The 16,565-nt window shown below is 41.9% G+C and overlaps 1 protein-coding gene across 1 annotated transcript in view; it reads right to left on the minus strand.

Moving 5' to 3' along the window:
• LRP11 (LDL receptor related protein 11) overlaps positions 1 to 16,565 on the minus strand; it is a 78,431-nt gene that overhangs the window by 38,262 nt on the left and 23,604 nt on the right. Inside the window, exons 2-3 of the mRNA XM_082250008.1 lie at positions 13,252 to 13,409; positions 4,521 to 4,662 (exon numbers count right to left, since the gene is read on the minus strand). Coding sequence (XP_082106134.1) covers positions 4,521 to 4,662; positions 13,252 to 13,409 — 300 coding nt within the window. The remainder of the gene's footprint in view (positions 1 to 4,520; positions 4,663 to 13,251; positions 13,410 to 16,565) is intronic.

The raw sequence follows: 16,565 nt of genomic DNA on the forward strand, positions 1-16,565 counted from the left end.
ACGCTCAAAAAAGTACATGAGCTTCTTTTTGGGCAGATTACAGGCGTTTTCCATTGATCTCTATTCAATCTAAAAACGCCTGTACAAAAATCGCGGTAAAAATCGCGGTAAAATCGCGGTAAAAAACGCCGCAAAAATCGCGGTAAAATCGCGGTAAAAAACGCGCGAAAAACGCTACGCTCAGGTGTGAATGTAGCCTAAAGCTGAACACCAGGCAAACAGCCAAATATTGAATACATAAAACGGGGAGGTTTACAAGCCAAAGAATTTGGGTTTCCAGTTGCGTTTTTGAGATTTATACAGCTCTGCCACACAACACTGTCCTGTTTGGCAGAAAAGGGGAGTCTAAGCAGACATTGTGTGTCCTTGCGACTGGTGAGTGTTTAATTTATTCATAAATGATCTAGAGGAGGGGATATCTAGTACAATCTCAGTATTTGCAGATGATACTAAATTAGGCATGCCAATATCTTCTATGCAGGATGTGGAAACCTTGCAAGCAGACCTGAACAAAATAACGGGGTGGTCAACTACATGGCAGATGAGGTTTAATGTTGAAAAATGTAAAGTAATGCACCTGGGTGCCAGAAACCAGAAAGCAAGCTACTCACTAGGGGGGGAACCTCTGGGTGAGTCTAGGATGGAAAAGGACTTGGGGGTACTGGTAGACAACAAGCTTGGCAGTGGCATGCAATGCCAAGCCGCCGCAAGCAAAGCCAACAGAATACTGGGATGTAAAAAAAAGGGGATTCACTCCAGAAATAAAGAGATTATTCTTCCACTCTACAAAACTCTGGTCCGGCCACATCTGGAGTATGCTGTCCAGTTCTGGGCACCGGTCCTCAGGAAGGATGTGCTGGAACTGGAGAAAGTCCAGAGAAGGGCAACAAAAATAATTAGGGGAATGGAGGACATCAGCTATGAGGAAAGACTACAAGCACTGAACCTTTTCTCTCTGGAGAAGAGACGATTGAGGGGGGATATGATATCAATGTACAAATACTGTACTGGTGACCCGAGCATAAGGAACAAACTATTCAGAGAAAGGAGGTACAATAAGACACGTGGCCACTCACTAAAACTAGAGGAAAGGCGGTTTAACCTTAAAGTGCGTAAGGGGTTCTTCACTGTAAGAGCAGTAAGGATGTGGAATTCTCTTCCACAAGCAGTCGTATCAGCAGGGAGCATCGATAGTTTCAAAAAACTAGTAGATGGACACCTTAAAGACCACAACATACAGGGGTATACAATGTACGATTAAAAGCAAACACACACACGCATTCATAGGTTGAACTGGATGCATAGGTTGAACTGGATGGACTGATGTCTTTTTTCAACCTTACTAACTATGTAACTATGTAACTATGTAACTATTGTCCAGGAGTAACCAATCCCCATGACAATGTGTTTAGATGAAACTTACATCGGGGCAGGACAGAGTTTGTGCTGACATCACCCATGCCTGTCTGGAGCTGGCACCAGCAGCATTTTTAATGATTATGTGCATATACATTGGAGTTTTGTAAGTAGTTTTTTTAGTTGAATTTAATAAACACCTGACGGTATCACACTATTTGGAGTCTTATCTTTTCTGGCCGAGCTTGTATAAGGAGCAGGAAGGTGGACTGAAGTAGAGTATAACATCGGGATACCACATGAGTTCCATACACGAACAAATCCATGAGGCAAATCTTATGCAGCTTCACGCTTTGTTAGACCACCTATAATTTGGGGTCTAACAATCTGGTAAGAGGTTGTATGATTAGCGGTGGTGTGCTCACTGGTCGTGCATTATTGATTTAAAGGTTTTAAAGGATATGATGGACACTAATTTGGTTTTACATCAGATTTATACGTTTATGGACAATTTACTTTCTGTGGACTTTCTTGTCTTCGCTGTTCACAGTTTTTTTGGTGATCATAATTTTTTTAAGAAGAATATTTGACATTCATTGTTTATATATTGACAAATGTGTTGTTTTGCATAACTTGGTAATATTACCATGCACTGCACAACAATATTAGGTTAATGACATAAAATATTGACCATTAACTCAGATTTTTTTTACTTTTTTTACTGATCTAAACATGGTGCTAATTTACTGATATCTTTACGTCTGTGTGTACAGGTCCATTGAAAGCAATGAGCTGCACTCAGATAAAAAAAATAAAAAAGCCTAAACGTCCCAAAATGTGGCAATTTTGGCGTGTGTGCAAGAGCCAAAAGGATCATATCTCTGTCAGTATGCTTTCTCCTAGCAACTTTAGGCGTTGAGCTATGATTTTAATGTTTCCCCAACCGCTCCCCCTTAAGCTGCAAAGGCAGTAGAGGAGGTATATATATGCATAGCAAAAATGATCCACTCATTCAACTGAAAGGGGGTGCCCTGCAACCACCCCAAAATTGCATGGCAATGCATGCATTTGCAGAGCGCTGGTGTGGAGTTTAAAGAGTTAATACATGCGGTGAGGAAATGTCAAATCTACTCCCCGCCTTTTTAAATGCCTTCTGAGGAGCTATTGAACGCGGATCGCTCTTCAGAGGGCAAAGCAAGTGTAAATAAGGCTCATGAAAACTAGTTTTCATTTAGCTTAGTAAATAAGATAAACCTGTGCTGACTGACCTTAATCATGTGCAAGTAAAATCATAATGCACAAGTCTAATAGGTTTTGAGTAGGCCTAGATTCATTTTGCCAATGTTGAGTTGTGAGCACTAGATGGCAGTGTCGTCAAACTGAAGGAAACTTTTTTTTTTCTTTTTAATTTCACTAAGCTAAGAATATTTAATCATATCATGGTTTTTTCAAAGAAAACCTGTGCTTGTCAGAAACATGTAGCATTTCATACTAAATACTTGATTTTCTCTGGCTCCAGTATTTTCTGAGTTGCTGATTCAAAATAAGTAAGCAGCTAGTGAAATCAGAACCCCTAATACATATTCTTTTGCAGATCAGTCACTCTAAGAAAGGCCCCTTTCACGCAAACGTTCCTGATCAGGTCCACCTGTCCGTTTTTCAGGCAGTTCCTATCGGACCATCCTTAGCTCTTTATGGAGCGGCGGTTGTCAGCAGAAATGTGTCTACTCACAGCCACCAGCATCTGATCCGCTCTGGGCCACCAAAAACAGACAAATCTGTTCACCATCTGTCCGGCAGATCAGATTGGATGACAGTCGGATGGAAACAGCCAAGCAGTCCATTTCCATCCGACCGCCCCATAGAGGAAAGTGGGCTGTGTCTGTGTCCACTCTGCATAACAGAGCGGACAGGGACCTGTTATCCGCTTGCTTAGTGGGGATCAGCGGAGAGATCCCCCACTGATCAGGTAGATCTGCTGAATGGAGTCCACCCCGTGTGAAGGGGGCCGAATAGTAAAAGCCAATAGATCAATATGACAGCCATGGATCATTTGTTCTCGGGGCATCTTGGCTCTGAATCTTTTGTCTCAAAACATTAGACTATTTTTCAGACCAACTCTGGGCAAATAAAAAAGTTATCCCTTGAAGTGGGGCTGTGCCCACACTGCAAACGTTATTTGCTTTTTTATGTCTAAGGAAACAAAAAAAAGAGATATACTTATCCGATCCTCTGCTCCTCCCGCAGCTAGACCAGTCCCCACAGCTTCTTCACCCTCTGCGCTCCAGAAGTCTATAGTCCTGACATCGCAAGCACCATCCAAAGCCCTGCTCAGGATGTGAGGACACAGAGGAACAGTCTACTGTTGGATATTGGGGGAGCGCCCCCTACTGGGGGAGTGGAGGATCAGGTAAGGAAAAATGTTTCTGGTCACTCTTAGACAAAACAACCTATTAATCCTTTCATTGCATGCATAGCCCTTCTGCAAGGATATATTTTTATCGGTCCAGAGTTGGGTTTAATAACCTTCTTCATTTTCTGTTAAATGCATAAATGTATAATTTCAGATAGAACAAGCTTTAGGCCCCTTTCACACAGGCAGACCGTTCAGATCCGCCTGTCCGTTTTTTTGGCGGATCTGAACGGTCCCCCCATGCATTCCTATGGGGCATCGGATGTCAGCGGAGACATGTCCGCTGACATCCGACCCGATCCGATCCATCAAATCTGGACGGATGGAAACCCTATTTTCCATCCGTCCAGCGGATTGGATCGGATGGGATCGGGTGAGAACGGACTGACGCTCCGTTGACATCCGATTTCCCCCATAGAGATACATGGGAAACTGTCAGCTGTGTCTCCGCACACAGCGCGGAGACACAGCTGTCCTCCTGCTGCTCAGCGGGGGATCGGCGGCTCGATCCCCCGCTGAGAAAAACGGACTCCGTCCAACGGACGGAGTGTGTGAAAGGAGCCTAAAGGTGAACACAAAAGACTTGAACACAAAATTAACAGGATACAGGGCTAATACAGCTACCTGTGTGGTCACTGAAATGCTTAGCTATTATGAATTACTGGACATCAATGATCCTATAATGCATATCCAATATAAAATCTTTGTAAAAGAAGTGTATTATAAGAAGAACAGATCATTTCTGACCTACCTGATACATGATGTTCAGCAGGGAGAACATTGACAGATACATTGTTTGAGCTCTTCTGCCCAGAAGTGTCAGTCACAGTCAACTGTAGAGTATAAACTCCTTCTTGTAGGTGGGAGAGTTTCAATGTTCCTGGTTGTGTGACCTGATAAATATAGCCATTAAATGAATTCTATGAAATACATTATTTATATATGATGTTCTAGGTATTGTTATAGCCCAACTCCGAATCCCAACTTTTTTCTTAGTCTTTTGTTTAATACTTTTTATTTGATTTTATAGAAACACATATAAAAGAATAGGTAACATAGTAGACTGTTATATACAAAAGAACATCCTAGCAATAAGGCACTTAATACAGTGTAAAGAACAAGACAATCTGAGTTCACACATGCTAACTTGGGTAAGGTGGCAACAAAAAGGTAGTGAATAACCAAAAAAATAGAGGGTATTAAGGGAAGAATAAGAGACGTAGTGATACTTCAACAAAATAACAAAGTTAATAAACTGACACACTCAGATACCAATGCGGAGCATTATTAAAATAGAATAGGAGGGTGAAGGAGATGCATCAACCAACAATACATAAGGGAACCAAGAGTCTTGAGTACCATGCTAACTAAGGTTGCAAAAGGGCAATAATGGCTGAGTAATGCTGGATGCAAATAGTACTTTGTACGTACCATGCATTTCGTTGTTAGGATTACTTCTTCAATATCAGGGATATAAGAGTCTTTACAGTGCCAAACTAAAGTGAGGCAAGCCGCCAGCAAAATATGTGATACTGGAATTCTGGATGTGGGAAGTATAGATTCCATTCCCAAGGATAATAATGCCATACCAGGGGTTATTGGGAAGTTCAGTCCCAAACTGCGAGTGATGAGATGAAATGCCAGGGGTCAAAAATTGGACAGCTTAGGGCAAGACCATAGAATATGGGTGAGAGTTCTCAGGCCTCCACATATCAGTACTAGCGCATCATCATTTTTTTAGTTAATTCCCATAAATGTGCACTTTTAGTGGAAGCATAAGTAGTACATAAGGCTTTCTGCCACTGTGCAACAGAGTATTCTTTGCCAGTCTTTCTCCCAAGCCAAGAATGGCAATGATTAAACTAAATCTTGTTTATCTTGGAGATGTAAATAGAACAGTGAAATACCCTTAATATTGAGCTATTTGCCAGGGAAGAAATGGTCAGATTACTGGTATTTTTCACCAAGTGGGCAATTTGCAGATATCGATAGTGTTCGGTAGATGAAAGCAGGTGTTCTATCTGCAAGGCTCTGAAAGTCCTAGGAGCAGGGCCAACATATAAGTTATCTAAAGTTAAAATGTTGACATACATTTTTTCTAAGTCTTTGACAGTGTGGGGAACAGTTAGAACCTTAGACTGGTCATAAATGGAGTGAATACTGGCATCCTCCTGACCGACATCTCTTGATCTGAAAATTGAAGGAGCCAGGCAGAGAACTATTGGCCAAAAAGTGGTTGCATCCTATCAGATTATTCTATCTAAATACAATAGCCGGCAAGAGAGATTAGTCAATCCACGCAGTTCAGCCCATGAGCCTGGACAAGAGGAATCCTACAGGGTATGATCCGCTTTAGTCAGGTTTTTCCTACTGTCTGTGTCTGCAGAGAAGAGATTTCTTTTCACTTCCTGTTCTATGGTCAGCTTTTCACAGGAGACAGGAAAAGACATGAAATCTTTCCAATAGAAACAGAAAAGACTTTAAGTCTTTTGGCAGTGCGGGAAGGTGCCAAGTCCTGCTGGAAAATTAAATCATCATCTCCATAAAGCTGGTCAGCAGGAGGAAGCATGAAGTGCTCTAAAATTTTTGACTGTGGAAACTTCACTCTTGACCTCATGCAACTTGGATTCTGTGCCTCTCCACTCTTCCTCCAGACTCTGGGACCTTGATTTCCAAATGAAATGCAACATTTTCCACAGTCTGTGATAATTTAAGGAGCCATGTCATTTGTTGGTGTTGGTCCACTGTGTTTTATCAAGTCCAAAGTCAGCGCAGCCCTCTACCAGGAAATTCTAGAGGACTTCATGCTTCCCTCTGCTGACCAGCTTTATGGAGATGTTGATTTCATTTTCTAGCAGGACTTGGCACCTGCCCACACTGCCAAAAGTACCAATACCTGGTTTAATGATCATGGTATCACTGTGCTTCACTGACCAGCAAACTCACCTGACCTAAGCCAAATAGAGAATCTGTGGGGTATTATCAAGAGGAAGATGAGAGACACCAGACCCAACAATGCAGAGGAGCTGAAAGCCACTATCAAAGAAACCTGGGCTTCCATAACCCCCCTTAGCCCTTTAGCATGCCACAGCCTGATCGCCCTCTGTGTCACGCCACATTGATGCAGTAAATTATGCAAAAGGAGATCCCGGCCAAATATTGAGTGCATACTATATTGTACATGGACATACTTTTCAGTAAGCCAACATTTCTGTATTAAAATTTTTTTTTTTTTTAATATTGGTCTTATGTAATATTCAAATTTTCTGAAAAACTGAATTTTGGGGTTTCACTAGCTGGAAGCCATAATCATCAAAACTAAAAGAAAGAAATGCTTTAAATATATCACTCTGTGTGTAACGCATCTATATAAAATATACGAGTTTCACTTTTTTAATTGAATTACTGAATAAATTAACTTTTTGATGATATTCTAAGTTGTGAGATGCACCCGTATGTCTCAAAATGTCCAGGCTGCTGGATTCTGTAGAAACCTTCACTGCAAGGCTGCCCTGTCCTCTTCATGATTCTGAACTTCCGGCACGGTGGGGGGTTATCATCATCTCTTTGGGCTGAGCTACATTAAAGATGATCCAACAGGGAAGTGCCCCCTCATGCATTTTCTACCATTAAGAAAAGGTTTTTCACTGATTTGTGAATAGGGAAGATGGGGCCCTGATCAGTCACAGGGTTCTCTCCCCCATCCAGAGATCCTGTTAAAGCCACTGCAATCAATGAAAAAACATTTCTCAATGAAGGAGGAGAAAGGAGGAGGATTGTCCTCATCTGATCATCTTTAGTGCAGCTGAGCCTGGAGACCCAAAGCTATTAAACCCTGCAGGGCTGGATGTTCAGCAGCAGGAAGAGGACAAGGCAGCAGCCCTGCAGTGAAGACTTCTACAGAATCCAGTAATCCGGCCATCGTGTGACATATTTCATTACAGCTGTGATGATGTGATATAACTAAAGTTGTAGAAAAAAAAAATGTTTTTAGCTAAACTTCAGCTTTAAGACCTAAGCTATGAGCATACGCAGGGACACATATTCTCCAATATGACAGCACTGGTACGTGGAGACTAACCACCAAGGCTCAAAGCAATGTCACATGGAGGCAAAAGGTCTTCCAACTTGTGCAATGTCAAAAATTGCAACTTACACAGGCAGGGAGATTTACTAAAGCTGGAGAACTCAGAATCTGGTGCAGCTGTGCATGGTAGCCAATCAGCTTTTAACTTCAGCATGTTCAATTAAGCTTTGACAATAAAACTTGGAAGCTGATTAGTTTCTATGAAGAGTTGCACCAGATTTTGCACGCTTCAGTTTTAGTAAATCTCCCCCAGAGCTTCTTCTCCTCGCTCCCACAGGCACACAGAATAACAGGGCAGTGATAGGAAAGTAGGTATAGGCCAGCCTTTCTCAACCTTTAATCCCAGAGGAACCCTTAAAAACACATTTCCGGTCTCAGAAAAAACCCTTGCTAAATACAATTAATTGGTGGTTGGTGTGAAAAATGACCCTTACATTGATGGCCAGTGGGAAGAATGCTACCCACATTGTATCCACAGTGGTGGATAGTATGCCACTGTTACAAATAGCTAAAAAGATCACTGATGTTATGCAGCTGGCTTTGCAAAGTGGCATTAACTCTGGAACTAAGCCAGAGCCATCAAATAGGAATTCAATCAACCACAGCTCAAAGAACCCCTAGCAACCTCCTGAGAAACTCACACACAGGTTTGCCTTAACCCTCCTCTTATGTTAGGGTCAGAACCGACCCGTTTTCAGGTTTTGAATGTCTATAAGTATCACATAAATTTGTTTATTGCATCAAAATTTTTTTACTTTGTCAGAAACCTCTATTTAAACAATGTAATAGAAAAATAATCCTTTTCGCTAAATTATAAAATACTGTGGTGAAAATTAAGACGTTCATGGTGTTAGGGTCAATTCTGACCCAGTTATAATATAGGATTTTAGGACACTAATAAGTTCCAAAACTGAAATCATAAACACTCTCTCTGCTTAGTAACAGTGACAGCCAATCCCCTCTCAACCCTGTGAGCTGTAGTTAGGGAGGGGCCTATCTCTTTTCCTGCTTGTCTGCTTCTCTAAATAAAGTGAAGAAACATAGGACAAATACATTTCAGAGTTGCTGACTTTATTTTACCATTTTTAAATTTAAAAATGAGAGGTATGCTATCAAAAGAAAGGTCTAAGGGGTCACACCAAAAATATTAAAACCAATCTTTTCAAGGATAAAGAAGCCTAACAAGGTAACCAAGAGGTAAGAAACAAATTTGATGATAAATAATTATTCAGAGGGTATTTTATGGCTGATTTAAAACACGGGTCAAAACCGACTATAAACATCATGGATAGTAACGGAATTCTAACATAAGAGGAGGGTTAAAGTGTTATTAAACCCAGTCATATAAAAAATGTTCATCAGCCCCCCCGCACTACCCACAGCTTATAAATAATCTTTTGACATTAGTCAAAAGTCCAGAGTGTTCATGTAGGAGGAGATTTCACTGCCTCTTGAAATACACTACAGCCTGTGTCCTCATGCTTTTATGGGAGGCAGATCATCCATCAATCAATATGTGACATCCCACCCACTGTGTTCTTTTTTAGTTACTGGGCATGGAGGAGGAGGGGGGGACTGGCCTGGAATTTAGGATCTGTATACATGCCCAAATGTGTGATGTTAATATCACGTTACCTAAACAGCTCAGCTAAAACCAGTAAGTGCTCTCTCCAGCAATAGAGACCAAACTGAGCATGTGCAGCTGAACTACACTTACTGTGTCTTATCCGAACTTGCCCAGAGTGAACGTGCAGGAGGTGGAGGATACAGGATTACACAGTCTTTTTACACAATGCAGAGGATTGATCACTTAAGTTACATAGTGACTATAACAAGCATGCTATTCAGCATCTATAGACAGAATTTACTGTTGTGGGTTTAGTAAAACTTTAAAGAGGAAGTAAACTCTCCTCTGCAAGTTGTACCTATAGGTAAGCCTATGATAAGGCTTACCTATAGGTACTGTAAATATCTCCAAAACATGTACCATTTAGGAGATATTTACCTTAAATGCAGCCAGTGACATCACTGGCGCATGCGCTCTGAAGGAACGGCCGCTGGTGCCGTTCCTTCAGAGCCCCGTGCCGTGACCGTCGGCTCCCGCGCGCATGCGCGGGAGTGATGTAATCGCAGCTCCAGCCAATCAGATGGCCGGATGCCGCAAACCCGGAAGAAGGGCGACAGAACATGTCGCCCATGAGACAGGTGAGCGGTCGGCACTTCGGGGCTTCGTTCTAAGGTAAGTATTACATAATGAGCTAGTATGCGATGCATACTAGCTCATTATGTGTTTGTCTTTCAGGTGTTTTTTTTTTTTTTTTTAATTCAGAGGTTTACAACCTCTTTAAGTTTTTTACAGAGATATTAATGGAAGCCTATGCTCCCTAGCTACCCCTTGAGAGACATACTGTATTGATGTAAGCTGCCATTTCTAATGGTTTCTTTTGAAAATGCTAATTGTCTGGCTTGTATGCTGTTTGATTGGCTTCAAACATGTCTGAGTAACTGACTAAAACAAATATGCAGATCAGGTGTTTTGACTCCACTGTGACCTTAATAGTTGCATATTTGTTCCAAGTCAGCAACTTAGAAAGTACTAAAACCAAACAAATCCAGCCATCTAGAATTTCAGAAAGAGGTCAGTGATAGCAACCTACTCATATTTCTAATAACCACTACATATTCCATTCATTACTACTCATAGCCCACCTACATACGGTATTTCTATAATGCCAGCTGACCTATAAACTCTGTAGTTTCCTAGACACTTAGATGAAACATAAAGCATGATATATTCTGAAATTGTGTTGTGTTGGAGATGACTTCATTATTGTTTTTCATTTGGGCAAATCATTTTATAAGAAAAAGTCCTCTTAATGTTTGGATAGTGTCCATGGGTACAAAACAAGGAGCCATTGTTGCTATTCTTACAGTGATTTCACTTGGAGACATTAAAGCTTTGCCTTTTCATGGTTCAGTGACTCTAGTATGTGATCATCTGTTTCTCTCCTGTTAACCTGAGTAATTTAATACACGCTGACATGACTGGCTCACCAATTAGATATGTGTGTGAATTCTTCCCATGTTTGCAAAGCGAACATGGATCTTGATTCTATACTAATAAGACCGGTGCTTTATTATACTATAAAATAAAAAAGACAAACACCTCTAAAAGTCAAACATTACAAGAAAAAAAAAAAGAAAGCGAAATATTCCATGGTGGCAATAACTTTAGCAAAATAAATAAAACAAATATGTCTTTACTTACATTCTATTGCTACATTACAGAATTAAAGTATAACTAAAGGTAAAACTTTTTGTTTTGAGTGAAGAAGTATTAGAACCCCTGTCAGTTTTTATTGCTGTCTGTGCCTCCGTCAGGGAGATTCACCTTCTCCATTTGTCCTGTTTACCATTATCATTGAAAGTCAAAGAAAATCCAAATTTTGGGTTGTCTCCTGAAAAGTATTAGAGGGAAAATCTTTCAATGGGGACTCAAGTTCTGGTGACCTGGGGGTCCCCAAGGAATTCCCATAATTTGCAAGGATTTCCTATCACTTCACAGGAAGAATAAAGCAAATTTCTGCAATGGTACACCGATGGCGAAAAAAAATGTGACAGGGGTTATCACCCTCCCTTGCTATATCAAAAATGAAAAAAAAATGTTTGCCTATAGTTCTACATTAAGCACAGGTGCTAAACTGGTACAATTATCTATGCAGGCTTAGGCTTTGTTCAGATCTTTCTGGGATAAGAGAATGCATCGTGCAAAATTGCATTACACTGTATTATGCACTGCGATGCCATTATTTTCAAATGTCATCCCAATGCCATCATACTTGTGTTGAGGTGGGGTGAAATTTAAAGAAAAAGGCTCATTCACTTCTTTCATGCAAGTTAGATGCGGTAGGCTGCCCTTTTTTAAGTAAAACGCGTAAAAGCATGCAGCAAGGCACATTCGATGACGCATTGCACTGATGGGAACCCATTCTTAGGTCAGAGCAACGGTTGCTAAAAGTGATACTAAAGGCTCAGTGTTTATTTTTTTCAAATAAAATAACAAACATGTTATACATACCTGCTGTGTGTAATCATTTTGCACAGAGTACACCCGATCCTTCTTTAGGCCTTGTAGCCAAAGGAGGCATCCGAAGATGCCAAAAAATCTACCTTGTAGAATTTCCCCGCTACCGACGGCTCCGGTAAGCAGGGAAAACTACCAGGAAGTGGCAGGAGGGGGGCCAATTCTCCTTCCACCCATAAAAGTGATCCGTTGGCGAATCCGCCGATTGGACCACTTTTATGTGAAAGAGGACCACCCGCTCTGTAAGAAAACACTGGGGTTATGGCAGCTGTCTGCTGCCATAACACCGGTATTTAACGTCAAAGTAGCGATGTAAAACTGCAGTGTGCGGTCCGGAAGTGGTTAAAGTGGTTTTAAAGCCTTACATTTTTTACCTTAATGCATTTTCTGCATTAAGATAAAAAAAATCTACTGTGTCCAAGACCCCCCCGGCCCCCCTTATACTTACCTGAGCCCGATCTTGATCACATGCTGTGCACGACAGCAGAAGCTCTCTACTTCCCCACAAGGCAGATTGATAGCAGTGGCAGTTACTTCTGCTATCAATCAAATACTTTGACGAGGGAGTGGTGGTCTGTATATGGAGGCAGCCAGCGGGGATTGGGAGCAAGCCTGCACGAGTACCCGCCCTAACAAACGGCTTGCTGGGGAGGTACTCGGAAGGCAGGAGGAGCCAGGAGTGACGGCAGGGAACTTAAGAAGAGCATTAACCATTACATAGAGCAGGTAAGTATAACATGTTTGTTATGTTTTTAAAAAAAAAATTTAAGGTTTTAAATCACTTTAACATCGACAGTCAAGTTAATATGGCACATTTCTGTATATGTGTTTCCAATTATGATTTAGTTACTTCAGAGTTAATCTCTTCTTTGATAAGGTTCATACCTGTTTTTATGTGCATTTTGGAACGCACAAAAACATGTGTCATAAAAATACATTGAATCTAAAGTGCCCATTCACATCTGTGCAGTGCTCAGCATTGGTAGAAATGAGGCATGTCTAATTTTCTGTGTCATTTCATTTGTTGTGAAGCTCAACAGAATAATGAAAACACAAGTAAAATGCACTACGACGCATGTTAAAAAGCACAAAAGTGGACAAAATGCTGGATAAACATTGCAATGTGACAGCAGCATGCAGTAAAGCCCATAAGAATAATTATCAAACCATACTATTCCCACTAAAGATACAAAACATTATGCGGCAGCTAATAACTGCAATATCTTTTGTATTGAGCATTCTGTTGGACTAATATGTGTTTTTACAGATAATTTCTGTGTCCTGTAAAAAATGCCAAATCAATCAAAGTACCTTCATGTCAACTAATGGGTCTCCTCGGAGTAGTGTCCATTCATAGCGAACTATGGCATGATCATCAGTGCTTTCCCGTCCATCCAGTACGACCCAATCAACAGGCAGCTGGAGCACCACATCTTGTCCCGCATTGCTGATAGGTGGCTTGTCATTCTCTGTTATGAATGTAATTATATCAACATGGTATGGTTAAAGTTATTTTTGTTGAAAAATGACAAATGGTAATCAAACTGAACTTCTCCAAAGATGAAGTGAACTGAAGCTGTGCTGTGAAAAAAGGAGGCAGAGGGCAAAGGACTAGTCTTTAGTCTCACATGTGGACTCCCTGCAGCTGATCTTTCCCCACCACTGATTCACTATTCCTTGTTCTACACTATGATGGCCATCTTAGTAGAGGCAGGGCTTGCTTCGTGTCAGAGCCTCCATGAATGGAAGGCAGTAGTATCATCACCAAATCCCACTCAAATTCCCTGATAATTAGCAGTCATAGGCAGCGGTGCTATAGATCTCACACTGCAGATATACAGTTATGAGCCTGTAGACAGAGAAGTGCCCAGGCATACTCATTTACCAGAAGGCGCACTGCTATTTTTCAGGAGGAATTCCACATATTTTTCAGGGTAATACAATTAATACTTCTAGATGTTCCCTAAACTTTCTAAACAAAGGGCTTCAGACTTTAGGGGGCCAGAATGTGGCCAGTGGAAGTAGAAAGTGTCCTGGTGTCGGTAACAATGCCCCATTATTGGTGTTCATGAGAGAAATAGCGCCCCATCGTTGGTGTCAGTGGGAAGAATAGTGCCCCATCATTGGTATCGGTAGGAGGAATAGTGCCCCATCATTGGTGTCAATGGGAAGAACAGTACCCCATTGTAGGTATCAGTGGAAGGAATAGTATAGTTCCCTAACGTTTATGTCATTGGGAGGAATAGTGCCCCATCATTGGTGTCAGTGGGAGCAAGAGTGTCCCATCAAAGGTGTGTCAGTCTTTGGAATCGGTGGGAGGAATAGTGCCTCATCCTTGGTATCGGTGGGAGACGTAGTGCCCTAGCGTTGGTGTCAGTGGGAGAAATAGTACCCAATTATTGGTGTCAGTGGGAGGAATAGTGCCCCATCATTGGTGTCAGTGGAAGGAATAGTGCCCTGTCACTGGCATCGGTGGGAGGAATAGTGCCCCATCATTGGTATCGGTGGGAGAAGTAGTGCCCTAGCGTTGGTGTCAGTGGGAGAAATAGTGCCCCATCATTGGTGTCAGTGGAAGGAATAGTGCCTCATCATTGGTGTCAGTGGGAGGAATAATGCCCCATCACTGGTACTGGTGGGAGGAATAGCGCCCCATCGTTGGTGTCAGTGGAAGGAATAGTGCCCTGTCACTGGTATCGGTGGGAGGAATAGTGCTCCATCGTTGCTATCGGTGGGAGGAATAGTGCCCTAACATTGGTGTCAGTGGGAGGAATAGTACCCAATTATTGGTGTAATTGGGAGGAATAGTGTCCCAACATTGGTGTCAGTTAGAGGAATAATGCCCCTCTGTTGGTGTCAGTGGGAGGAATAGTACCCAATTATTGGTGTAATTGGGAGGAATAGTGTCCCAACATTGGTGTCAGTGAGAGGAATAATGCCCCTCTGTTGGTGTCAGTGGCACAAATTATGCCTCATTGTTGATGTCTTTGGCAGGAATTAGGTTCCATTGTTATTGTCAGTGGAAGGAATAATGCCCCAAGGGACAGATAAAGGTATGCAAAGGGGCCACAGTTTGGAGATCATTGCCCCAGGCCATAGAAAATGTTTACTTTTTCAGTTTGGTTTCACTTTCAAGTATAAATGCAAAATAAACTGACAAGTGCAAAACAGCAACATTTCCTACCAAAATAGAAACCCAACATAAAAAAAAAAAAAAAAAGAAAATTGTACTTTTCTATCAAGGAGAATTTTTTTTTTTTTTTTTTTTTTTTTTTTTACTCTGACCTATGCAAATAACATTTTCTGCACCTGTCCAACTTAGCATATATCTACATTTTTCAACCCAGATGCTTAAATATCCCTATTGGCAGTAACACAAAGAAAATGGCACAGCTGCATATGTGTAGCTGTGACTCTACTACAATGAACAGTAGAGCTTGTTTTCAGGTGCAGAAGGCAGTGATTTTCCCTCATGGGTCCCAGCTCCCTCTTATGCAACACTACAATTTGCATGGCTATTCGCCTGGCAATTCATGGGGCCATTGCAGGCTACACCTATCAGCCATAACGTTATGACCACCCACCTAATATTGAGTAGGTCCCCATTTTGCCACCAAATCAACATTTACCCAACGAGGCATATATTTAATTCGATCTCTGAAGGTATGCTGTGGTATTTGGCACCAAGCCATCAGTAGCAGATCCTCCAAATCTAGTAAATTGTGAGGTGGGACCTCCATGGATCGGACTTGTTTTTTTAGCACATCCCACAGATTCTCGGTTAGATTGAAATCTGGAGAAAGGGGAAGCCAAGTCAACACCTCAAACCTGTTGTGTCCCTCAAACCATTCTTTAACCGTTTTTGCAGTGTGGAAGGGTGCATTATCCTGCTGAAAGAGGCCGCTGCCTTCAGGGAATATTTTTTTCATGAAGGGGTGTACTTCAGCAATAATATTTACTGTAGGTAGGTGGTAAGTGTCAAAGTAACATCCACGTAAATTGCAGGACTCAAGGTTTCCCAACATAACATTGCTCAAAGCATCACACTGCCTTGTCTTCTTCCCATACTGCATCCTAGTGCCATCTCTTCCCCAGGTAAGCAACTCATCTAGCCATCCACATAATGTAATGAAAATGTGATTCATCAGGCCAGGCCACCTTCTCCCATTGCTCTGTGGTCCAATTCTAATGCTCACATGCCCATTGTAGGCGCTTTTGGCTGTTGACAAGGGTCAGCATGGGCACTCTGACTGGCCTGTGGCTACACAGCCTTAAACACAACAAACTGTAATCCCATTTTTTCTGCTCTCAACACATCAACTTAACCACTTGCCGACCGCCGCACGACTATTTACTGCGGCAGTCAGCCCCTCACAGGCAAAGCGACGTAGGACTACTTCGCTAGCCAGTGAGGCTCTAGGGAGTGAGCGCACGCCGCCAGAGGAGTGCTCCCGCTCGGTTACGGACACCCCCGCGCGTGTGCCCGGCGGACGACCCGATGTCCGCCGGGCACTCGCGATTGTCAGTTACAGCAGGAGAAAGGCAGGCGGCTAATGTAAACAAAGCCGCCTGTCATTCTCCCTGTGAAAGAATGGAGATCATATGGTTCTGCTATGTAGGACCATTGA

Source organism: Pelophylax lessonae (assembly GCF_965119305.1).
Source record: "Pelophylax lessonae genome assembly, chromosome: 3".
NCBI lineage: Eukaryota > Metazoa > Chordata > Amphibia > Anura > Ranidae > Pelophylax > Pelophylax lessonae.